Consider the following 12,669-nt stretch of genomic DNA (forward strand, 5'->3'; position numbering starts at 1 on the left):
ATTGCATTTGCCAAAACTTTGATATAACTACCGTAATAGGTATCGATATGCGAAAACATGTAATTGGTTTCTAGTTATTATAAATTGTAGTTTAAGTGGTTGTTGTAAAACTGTTTGTTTTCCTAATACAATAAAAAATAAATAAAATAAGATTTGATATTGAAATGAATCAGATGAAAAATATACTAAAATAAAACAACAATTGGACTGTCAACAAGTAAACATGTATATAGTCACGTAGCCATATCAATGAAATCTGGACTGACAAGTTTAGTATGAGAAGAAAATTTAATTTACCTAATTGCACTCGAGGCCGTTGATAAAGCTGCAGTTTAAGCTAAAATCTTAGGCATATTTCCTTAGTCCATGAGATTGACTTAACAATATAACATGTAACAGGAAAATCTAATGAGTCAATCAACAAACTTAGTTATGCGGTGTTTTCATACAGTAATGAACTAAGAATAATTAATTTTATCTACAAGGAAGCGTTGTGTATTCTGTGAATAATTGATATTTGAGATGATGACGGTATAACCTAGGGCATGGTCAAGTTCGTGGGGTTGAAGGTTCGAATTTTAATATTGAGGAATATACTGGTTTTATGATCCTCTTCATATAAGTATTGATAAATGCTTTCGGCCTTGTAAGAAAAATATGAAACATGATTTACCTACTTGATCAAAACCTAAAAATCAAATGACACAAGACCTTAACTTCATTTAAAACCATTTTTCAAATCATCAAATTACCAGACAAACTGGCAATGAATTTTCAAACATAAAAAAGTCAATATTTCATACTATTATATGGTAGAAAAATACCAATTTCTTTCATACACTGATTATATACTTTTACAACAAATCATAAGGGTTACAAAAGGAATTATTGTGTGATAAAAAATGCTGCCTGAACAGCTTAAAGAATGAAGATCTGAAAAAAACCAGTAGCAATTAAACAAAATACTTACTGAAACATAAACGGGCCGACTTCCTGGACTTTCAGGATCTTCTGTTCCCCACTGAGGTACTCCTGCACGTTGGTATAGTTGTACACCCACATCTCGGAAAACATCTCGTACGTAGGGTTCTCCCACATTTTGTATAGAAACGAACCTTCCCGCATGTCCATGTACTGTGAACAAGAAGATATAAAAAATCTGTTAGGTTTATTGCACAGTGTTTTAAAAATATTTTGGCCACCATTGATTCACAATTCGTAAGGAAACTTGGAGTCTGAAATAGTTAATCCGCCTTGAGTGTAGTGGTAATTAACTCTCATTCTTTCTCTCTAAGGAGGTAAAAAAGCCGATTATGAAGCATATTTTGTATTGCTTTTGGCTTAGTAACTTTATATAAAAGTCAAAAAACCATGGTCTTAAAATTAGCAGTGTGCATTGGAATACAAAAAAAATCGCATGTTAATGTTTCTTTCTTAGATGCCACATGAATACAATTTTAGAAATAATTTTCAAGTCCATGTGATCACCAAAAAAGTAGTACAGTGACGTACAAAAGAGGATTATCGTGATTATATACGTAGATCTAATGACACGCATACAAGCAATATTCAGGCTATCGATAAACTATAATTACATTAATTTACCATCACAAAAAGCTCAGCCATAAAATGCTCGTAAAATTTTATATTGACGAACGTCAATGACGGAGTTAAGAAAAAATTATACTTCCTGAAGAAAAAAATATTCGGGTTATTATTTTGATTAATATAAAAATTTGTAAACGTAGGCTGGTTAATTAATATTTAAAATGTTATACATAGAGAAAAAATATTAAGCATCAAGTGCTCAAAAACGTGATTTGAGTTTTTTAGCCTTGCCTACTTGGGTTCTATGATCTCAGTAAAAAAAATAACTATTAGGCTTAAAAATATGATGTATTTTATTACCACCATCAAACCGTCGCGTCGCTTACTGTAATATAAACGTGTTTCTAAGCATATTATAAGCTGTTTTCCAAAAGAACGCAAATAGTAAGGTAAGTACTTGTCATCTTATAAAAAGAGAATTTAAAAAGTAGGTACCAACTTTAGTGCTTGATTTTAACCACCATCTTGTACAAAGTTAATGGTGTAAACCTAGCGTTAAAGGCACCGGCTTTGCTACGTAAGCGACCAAAATCCCCTTGTGTGAAAACGCTGTTATAATTAACTGAAGCCTAAAGGCTTCATATAATTAACGGAAAAGCTTTCCATCTAGGACAACCGTTTGTCCGTTTGTCTATAGAAATGACGTGCTAACTCGCGAATGACAACACGAACAAAGACGTTAATGATAAATGAACGGGATTTACATAAATTAGCAGAAGCTCACGTTTGGCTCACGTGTGATGAATCAGTGTCAAATCTTCACATGTTTGTCATTTATTAACGTTTAACATAGAAATGCCTATTTTTAATCTACGTGAGTTATGGGTATAGGTACATATATTATGAAGATGAAAATAATTTTAGCAGTGCACAGGAAACTTAAAGATTTAGGATTAGGTACCGTCACATCGGTGTATGATAGTGAAGGAATAGGGAGTGCACCTGTGTCTGCGCAAATGCTCGTGCACAATAATATGTCCTGCGCAGTTGGCTGATCTCCTTACATGAGAACTGCCGCCGTAGCCGATAATCGGCTAGGAGGACATCACCATCATTTGAGAAGGGGTCTATGGCCTGTAGTGGGACAATACAGAGGCTTATGATTTTACTAAAAATTTGATTAAATCAACATACCATTATGAGTAGTTATAAAAAAGTGATATGGTGATTGGGTCATTCACACCTACGATAACCTTCCCTAGTTTCAACAAGTAATAGATATATTTTTACTTTACCATTTAGCAACCAGTCCTAACGTATAATATACCAATATTATATTTTTTTCTAATACCTAATTATATCTACGCAGATAAGTAATATACTTATATATAATACTTCTAACCTAAGACTATTTTTTCTCCGTCACGCGTCAGTCTTACCAATAACGAGTCGTTTATAGACAAGACAACCGGTCGTAGCTTTTTCAATACTTATACATAAGTATTATTTATTTATTTTTTGTGTACGCGCGTAGATACCTGAATTACTGTCATAGACATAATTGTTTATTGGCTGTGACTGCTGTGAGTTAACGGATGGTTTTGACGTCAGTGACGAGTTTTTTGTTTATATCGATTTCGTAGGAGAATAGAAATAGGCAGGTTTGATAGTGCTTATTAATAATGTCCTAGCCGTCAGCGGCTGTTTTCATAGAAGGAGATCAGCCAGCTGCGCAAGACATACATAATATATTATTATAGTGCACGAGCATTTGCGCAGACACAGATTTTATTAATTTTATAAATCCGAAAGTAATTACTAACTATTCATTTATTTGAAAGTTTTTACGTCAAAACTTTAAAGCTGATTTAGTTAAATGTAGTACACTAATAGTCTATAGCGTGAGAAAGGACAAAGACTACTTTTTACCCGGCTATCGGAAGCAGTTTTCTCAGGACGCGAGCGAAACTGCGGGAACACTTTTTGACCATAGTTTTAAAAGACACGAAGCAGAGGTACACACTTTTTACATCAATGGCTAATAAAAACCTAATACTGCTACCGAAGATACGCCTAAGGAACCCAATTACACTGTCTGGCAGTCAAATCTACGACATATCAACCTTAACCGCAATTGACCAATGAAGCACTCAATCACACAGCGGGACAGAAAAAATGACGCAAAAAAATATATTCAAAGTATCATCAACATTATAATAAACAAATCTTTAAAAATCTTCCGGTTTTTTATTAGAAGTTCCGCTTTTTTTTATATGCTCATCTTGACTTATATGGTATCTATCGCATTTATATTTTAATTCACAATAGATATGTAACCTTTTAATATAATGTATTCATTCGTTTATATAATTATTTATCTATGAGTGTATTTTTTGCTCTATAGATATAAGTAGTAATTCTTAGGGTTATGCTTTTAAATAATAAAACTCTAGTACCTACTGTAGAAATACTACGGAGGTGACAAGGGTCTTAAGCAAGAACCCTAACCGTCTGTTCAACCTTTTGGGATTAACAAATACGTATGATGTCATACCTTTTTAAAACAAACTTTGTCAAATATTTCCATAAATTAGTAAGCGATAAATAAACGGTGTTATGCCGTGAAAAAATTAGCAATAATTTAAATAATCACCATAAAAGCCGATTTATTAACTTAATATGCACATATCTTGAATTGATAAGAACAATTGACAATTTCTACAAAAATACTTTACATACGGAACTCAACATTTTAAAACTCAAGCACACTGTATAAATTGTTTGTCAAATATGTGTGAATGTTTTTTCTAAGCTTACCGTAGTTTTTTGCACATGTATCATGACAACACATGACCCTATGATAAGACCTTCAGTATTGTATTTATTTTTAACTGCTACGTACGAAAATCTAAGAATTTGACCGGCTGAACTTAGTGAGGTGCAAAAACGGTACTCATTTAATATTAATTTTAATGTTAATTGTGTGTGTAAAGTTGTGGCTTGGTGACGCTTTTAGGAAGTTGGTTGTAAAATGTCTGAGTTTTTGTAATGGCAAAAATATTAAAATTATATTGAGCCCTAAACGTTTTTTTATACAAAAAAATAAAATATGTTTTGGAAAACGTAAATAAAAAATTTGGAAACAGGCAGGCATTTCCCTAGATTTTCCGTCACAAAAAATATAGGTAATATTTGAGCGATGACTAAAATCTCAGTTTTAAATAGTAACCACGATATAAAATACGAAGTCGGGAAATAACGATAAAATCAAATACATTGAACTCTGCATCAGTAATCTATCATTAATATTAATTTATTTACCTTGCAGCCATTAAATGCATCATTACTAATTGTAAGATAAAGAGGTTTGTTTGTTTGTATAAATTCCTATGTATAAGAATCAAGTCATAACTTTGTTTCTTTTATAATAATCTGGTCCCAAATTAATGCATACCAGTGTAAATTGGGCCGAATTTCAGCTTAAATCTTTGACAAAAGGTACCTCTCTATTATCTGTACAGACTTTGTACTGAAAAAAAAAAAACTTTCAGAAATGGTATAATAGTAAAATTATTTTTAAAATATATTAATATTTTATTAGATGGAAATACATGTGATGGGTTTTACAAAGTTAATATATTTTATTTCTCTGGCAAAGGGCTAGGGCACCACATAGTGCATAAAATTTTGAACTAATCAAAACAAGATTAGAAATAAGACCAGCACTAGACTTGTGTTTCATTCAGCAAGATACCATGTTAGCATCAAACCTAAATATTTAATCAATAACACCTATAGTTTGCTGTGACCGTGGGTAAGCCAAAAAGTTACATTGACCTGGAATATCCAGTCTGTCTGCCTGTCTGTCATTTGCTAGACAGCATTATTTTTTAGGCAAAATTATCTACTTTTTCCTCGTCTTTATCTTAATTATAGGTGAACTATATTTTAATTAATTCAATTTACCGGCTTTTTTGTGCGAGGATTTTCAAAAACATTTGGTAAATATTTTTTATTAATAGTTCTTAAGACAATTATTTGTCTCTCATATGACTACATTTATATTTAAATAATCATACTTACAAACACAGGATTATATTTATTTTATTAAAATCAGCACACTTTAATGTGTTAATCACAAATATTTTTAAGTGAATCAGAAACCTGTATTTGAAGTGACAAAAAATTAAAGAATGTTGCTGTACCCACTTTAAATTGAAAGCTACCTTTTTACATACGTCATTGAATTTATAATTTATTCAAGGAAACATTATTTAAATAATTCCTTGGTATATAAACTATCCCTTTACTTGAAAATTAACTTGTAGCTTAACATTGACGTCAGATTCCTATTTATACGTAAAATTGTTTCAGTTAATATTAAAAATATATAAGGAATCTGACTAAGGAAGCTAGTAAGTCGGACAACCAGTCTAACCAAGGGGTATTGGGTTGCCCGGGTAACTAGGTTGAGGAGGTCAGATAGGTAGTCGCTCCTTGTAAAACACTGGTACTCAGCTGCATACGGTTAGACTGGAAGCCGACCCCAACATAGTTGGAGAAAGGCTAGGTAGATGATGATGAAGGATAATTTGAATCGGTATGGAATTTACGGGTGTAACCTCATAACTCAATTCCTATAAATTACGATAAACCTACTTCAGAGCTTTAATGAAAAGACCTTTTAAATAACAATAGCATGCTCAATTAATGCACAAGCATGACATAGTGTGCGTACGCGCAAGAAGTTACAACTTACTTATGACTTGCCATGACAATTGACAACTTTGGTGTAGGGTTGCCATAATCTTGTAGACACCGAAAAGGTAAGTGTAGAAAACCGTACTTTTGAGTACTTTATACTAGACAGTTTAAGAAGTTACGTGTTGATTATAAAAATATACCTACTTGCATAATTGCTGATATCTGTGCACCTGTAGATTATGCCAAATAGAAGTTTTCTCATCTTTTTGGAGACAAATCATGATGAAATTTCAGACTTTGACTGGCCAAATTCGCAGTTTTTTTTTTCTCCAAAACTTGTTTAGTATCGTTACGCTTCTTGTGACTGAATTATTCTCTCAGATTTGCCTCCCGGATACTCTCTAGACTGAAAATAATCGGAACTCACAAAGATGGCAGCCCTACTCAGGACCAACAAACTACAGGTCAATTTGCACAGCTAAACGGTGTCAATGAGATGCATAAATCTGGTGTCAAACAATTGTGATGCGTACATCTGACGACTGTTAATCTTTGTTTAGATCCGTCAGTGTGATATTTTGTTAAAGAAAAACACACTTATTTATGACTAAAATTGCAGATTACTTGGTAAGGATTTGGGTTCTTTAATATACACTCATACACGAGTCAACATTTTTTTGTTTGTACCCTAGAGGCTAATAAACTACTGAACAGATTTTAAAAATTCTTTCACTGTGGGAAAGCTACGCTCTTCCCAAGTAACATAGGCTACATTTTATCTCGGTACGGGCAATAGTTTCTACGGGACGCGGATGAAACCGCGGGGAAAAAACGGCTACTTAGTGAGTATGTATATAATTATTGCCATAAAAAAGTGGTCCCTTACTTTCTGGGCGTTATTCTATGGAAAACTTACTCTAGTACCTTCATGGTTACCAAATCACTGTTCACCTATAGTTTTTTTATCTGTTCTCTAACCTAGCCCAAATAACTAAAGTCAATATAAAAAGAACATGCAACTGCACACAGCTGCACACATTTTGGGCCATTTTACATTTTAGTAATTGCATCAAAATGCATGCATCTTGTTTCTTCTTTGACTTGCGTCATGGGTTTTACGCGTATAGGATTCGAAAATACCCTTAAGATGGTGTTACACTTATCAAATACTTTAGTGTAAGTTATTTTTTCTTTAGTCGTTGTTCACGAAATTTTAGGTGCCTTTTTAAGTGCCTTTATTTTGCTTGTAGATATTTTATAAGGTTTTTAAAGAAAATTTCCATAGGTGCCTACTTTTTAAACATGTATCGAATGTCTGTACGTCTTTTTTGTAATAACACAATAACATTTTATTTTAACAATACTTTAGTCAAATCTAGGGGTATCGGGTTGCACGGGTAACTGGGTTGAGGAGGTCAAATAGGCAGTCGCTTCTTGTAAAGCACTGGTACTCAGCTGAATCCGGTCAGACTGGAAGCCGACCCCAACATGATTGGGAAAAAGGCTTGGAGGATGATGATTTAGTCAAATCTCAGTGTTTTCAATATCTTCATTTAATTTGAGTTACATAGAACCAAGATATTGTAATTGACATGTGTAATACCACGCTTAACTTCATGGAAAGCCACGTAATTCCCCATATCCCATTCTTCAATGGTCTTTTTGGATTACTGATAAATAACTTGTTACCTTGCTTTAAGTGGTCAACGCTATCGTTTTTGACTAATAGATTTTCCTGTAAAATAAATCAGTAGCAAAACTAAGTCTAGTTTTGTATCTAGATGTCATGGACTTGTCTTGATTTATAGTTGACCTATCACAATATTATATAATGAATATTTTAAAATAGACCACCTTCAAAGAACTGGAATGCATTAAACAAAACTAAATAAGTCGTTTTAGATTTTTTTCAAATAGTTTTGTTGCTTCATGTCAGTTTATAATTTGGATAAGTTTTAACAAAATAGACAGAACAATCAATTGCTATATAAATTGTTTTGTATGTTCATTTAAAAAATACAGGTACCTAGGCACCTACACCTTTGCTAACTCTTTCGAGAAGACGTGTTTGCAATTATATGTATACGAAATAAAACAACTGAAACTTCGTGATGTAAAAACTATTTGGAAATAATAGCAATAAAAATCATATTCTAAGCATGTGTTTATAAAAATTGCATATTAGACTTAGTAATTTTTATTGTACGTGCCCCATGTAATTGTGTTATTTTATCTACATAAGTCAATCTAAGTTATAATTTGGAATAGGTAATGTTCTATGTTGCACCCGACTATTCATATTAACTATGAAAAAGCTATTCTAAAGGCATTACTGACATAAGACATTTGCTATCGTCTTGACCACTAGACTAACTTCTGCCAGCAGTCCCACCTGTATCCAATCGTAACTACTCCGCGCACCTAGATAAAAAGTACTCTGTATAAATGGGCTATCTAAAGCTGACCGGTCCAGTAGTTCCTGAGCTTAACGCCAAGCGTCCCAATTTACTAAAATTATCAAATCATTTACGCAACGGTAAGAAAGTAAGACAAGACTGATAAGACGTTGTGAAATTATCAGGTCAACGGTTAAAACATTATTGTTACCAAATATTTACAGTTTAAAAATACTTTTAAAGTAAGTTCTCTGATAAGAGTTTAAGTGAGACGGAAGTCTGGAAGCAACGGTATCTTACATTTTTAGATTAAATGTGAATCTTTCTGTATAGGGTTAAATAAGACTTCAGCTCATAATATATGGTAACTTTAACCTAAGGGTGATTAAATAATTCTTTAATCCATCTTCTTAATAGAAATATCAATAAGTCCTTACTTAGTTGATTAACGCTCAATCCTTCTCCGTGTGAGAGGAGGCCTGTGCCCAGCAGTGGGACGATAAAAATGCGAATGATGATAATGGTAAATATTCCGTTTAACCGTGAAAGTGCAGCAGATATTGACTTTGACATTTATAATATCTAAATTATCTATAAATAGATAATGAGTTCTAGGTACCTACTATTCGCTAGTCGCCAATTATGTTCAATGCTTGACCGCACGTAACCTCGTAAGAGAGAAACAAATGAATGTATAAATTATATATTACCTATAACCTTTATAATTATTTCCTACTAGCTTCTACCAGCGGTTTCACCTGAATCGCGTGGGACCCTCTGCACGAACTCGATAAAAAGTAGCCTATAACGGTCCTCGACAAATGGGCTACCTCACACTGAAAGAATTTTTCAAATCGGATCCGTAGTTCCTGAGATTAGCGCGTTCAAACAAACAAAAAAACTCTTAAGCTTTATAATTATATACTTAATTGGTCAAAACCGCATGAAGTCTTTCAGTACTTTTTCAGTTTTACGGTACAAAAACTCAGATGCGCGTGAGAGCTTTGATTTATAACATGAAGTCACCAAAACCACTGTCATATCAAAGTGTGTATGTTATGCATGATAAATTATCACTTTTCTGATTTTATTCAAAAAATGACGCATCTTTAGAATTAAACTGGAAAGTGGGATTGAACCCTTTTAAACTGGTTGTTTGATCTGGCTAATAAATTTGACAAAAAATATTCAGAAAGCCAATGACGTCACAAGCATATAAGTTGTCCAAACCGGTATTATAAAATGACGTTGAATTAAAATAAATAAAAGGCTAAAAAACTTAGAGCAGTTAATCAACTGGAACAGCCACGGGCTTAAGTCTCTATGAGAAAAATTCAGCAAAGTTACGCGCGGGAGCGAAGCAACGCAACAAATAATACTGAAAGATCACTGATATGTAGACACACACAGGCAAAAAATAAATAAACATAAGCATGAATTTGACGTAGGTATACGTATACCTACAGGAGTATGAGTGACACTTTCAATTCTTTGGCAAAGGGCATGGAAATGATGTCTCCAGTTGGTTGAACTATCTAAGTTTAAAATTGTTATTATATTTTCAGACATAGATATGCATAGAAATGTTTTTATTAGAAATGTCAATGGCTAAATTAAGTATCAACTTTGTTCATTACATTTGGTAAAATTGTTACTATGACATCTACTTTGTTTTCTTTTCTGATCAAAATAATGAATTTTATGTTTTAGAAAAATAATAATATTATATATTTCTTATCATAGAGATATATCATAGTATATTTTTTATCATAGAGAGAATACGACATAGACAAAGTTAAAATAAGAGAATGTGTATTTAGAAGGGCATTATATTACGTAAGTGTAATAAGAAATATTTAAAAAGTTTATTTTTGGATTGTTAATACAAATGAAATAAATAGTAAGTATAATGTAAGCTTCTCCTTGCAATGTCAATAGCATATTTTTTTATTACTATATAACATACTACCTACAACTAACGACATTGAAAAAAAATTGGTCACGTTTAATCCCACCACATTCTTTGAATAAAATTAAAATAGTGGGGTCAAAAATCCTGCAAAAAAAACCGAAGTGAAACAAAAAAGTTATAAAAAAAGTCCTTCCGTTCATCTGTCAAATTATTCAAATAGAATATATTAATAATAACAAAAAAAAAACTGTTTTAAGATTAATTACTAAAGATGTAGTTCAAAGGTTATTCACATATTTTAACGAAATTAATCGATTGTAGAACATGTAATTAAGGATTGACATTGACAGTTAACAAAAAAATAAACATTGATTATTTGGGCTTGGTAATGACATTAGAAAAAAATCTTAATTATTATTTACATTTACTGATAAGTAGGTATATGAAATGAACCTTGCCACAACTCTGAATTATATCTCGGAAGTGTATATGTATATGTATGTGTATATGTATTCTATAATTTGGTGAACATCGCCTGAAAATCCTGTCCATGTTAGTTTTATTCAGTAATTTTTCAAAAAAGTCAAAATATTTACTAAGTTTTATTAATCAATAAACTGAGTGTTATTAAAATAAGAAGTTTATTTGAATAAAATTAAAAAAGAAAAATTGCCTTTATTCTTTTATGCATTTTAAAATTTATTTTATCTCAAATGCATGATAGATTTATGTTTCCTCTATTAATGTTATACCTAGTTTATATTACGTAAATAAATATTAGGTATTATGGCTATTGATGTAATTAGCTAAAATGTCAACCAGGTAGTTTTTTTCTAAAAACGTGTAGCTTTTTGATTGCAATCTTAATTCAAACTTCTAAGTTTTTAAAATCTGAATGATAAAATTATTCCAATACACATTTTTCTGTTTAATGTTTATTTTTTTCCTATAAAATAAAAAAATAGACAACTCACTTAACTAAGGAAAAAAATGATTAAAGGCATAAAAACTCTCCCACATATGCTGCGCAAAAAATATGTCACATAATAAATCAATTAGCCAATCACTTAGTGAAGAATTTTAATAACAAAAAAATAGCAACCGTTAGTTTTTGTTTCATTATACAAGTCAATCTCTTTGATATGATAGCTGAAGTAATTACAATAGTTTTTATTTCGAGCAAAAACGCATGGTAAACATGGCAACCGTACGTTGCAGACTAAACAGTCGGCCGATAGTTGAACCGATGGTTGGCAACATTTTTTTTACGAAAATCTTGATTCATCATCATCATCATCAGCCTATCGCAGTCCACTGCTGGACATAGGCCTCTCCAAGTGCACGCCACTGAGATCGATTTTCGGCTTCTCGCATCCAGCTCCTGCCAGCCGTCTTGCGCAAGTCATCACTCCACCGTGCCTGAGGACGTCCTACACTACGTTTGCCGAGGCGCGGTCTCCACTCTAGAACTCGTTTACCCCAACGGTTATCGGTTCTTCGGCTAATATGGCCAGCCCACTGCCACTTCAGCTTGCTGATTCGGTGGGCTATGTCGATGACCTTGGTTCTCTGACGGATTACCTCATTTCTGATGCGATCCCTCAGAGAAATGCCGAGCATAGCCCTTTCCATAGCCCGCTGAGCGACTTTAAACTTGTGGACCAGCCGTACCGTCAGTGTCCACGTTTCAGCTCCGTAAGTCATGACAGGTAGGACGCACTGATTGAAGACTTTTGTCTTTAGGCACTGTGGGATCGACGATGTTAGGACTCGACGTAGCTTCCCAAATGCAGCCCAACCCAACTGAATTCTCCTATCCACCTCGTCCTCAAAGTTGTTTCTACCTAACTGCAATGTCTGCCCGAGGTATACATATTTCCGAACAACTTCGAGAACGGCGCCGTGTATCGCAAAATCTTGATTCCCATTATAATTTTCAGTCGGTCTGATACTGGCTAAATACCTGATCTTTATAATGTGCGTACTACCATTCACCTTCATGCTGATTTATGAGCCCAAACAAACTATCGGCCGACTAAAAGTTTACAGTGTGAGGGTACTCTACAAATACTCTACATAGAAAATTGACAGTTATAAAAACTGACGGTT

The 12,669-nt window shown here is 32.9% G+C and overlaps 1 protein-coding gene across 2 annotated transcripts in view; it reads right to left on the reverse strand.

Annotated features, from left to right (window-relative positions):
- The window catches only part of LOC124634412 (scavenger receptor class B member 1-like), a 42,583-nt gene that overhangs the window by 12,849 nt on the left and 17,065 nt on the right, over positions 1-12,669 (reverse strand). For both annotated transcript variants that reach the window (XR_006984867.1, XM_047169986.1), the window contains exon 4: positions 971-1,134. Coding sequence is in view for 1 of the 2 variants with exons in the window: in XM_047169986.1 (XP_047025942.1) it covers positions 971-1,134 (164 nt within the window). In the remaining variant the exon portion in view is untranslated. The remainder of the gene's footprint in view (positions 1-970; positions 1,135-12,669) is intronic.

Source organism: Helicoverpa zea, chromosome 11, assembly GCF_022581195.2.
Source record: "Helicoverpa zea isolate HzStark_Cry1AcR chromosome 11, ilHelZeax1.1, whole genome shotgun sequence".
NCBI classification, from domain to species: domain Eukaryota; kingdom Metazoa; phylum Arthropoda; class Insecta; order Lepidoptera; family Noctuidae; genus Helicoverpa; species Helicoverpa zea.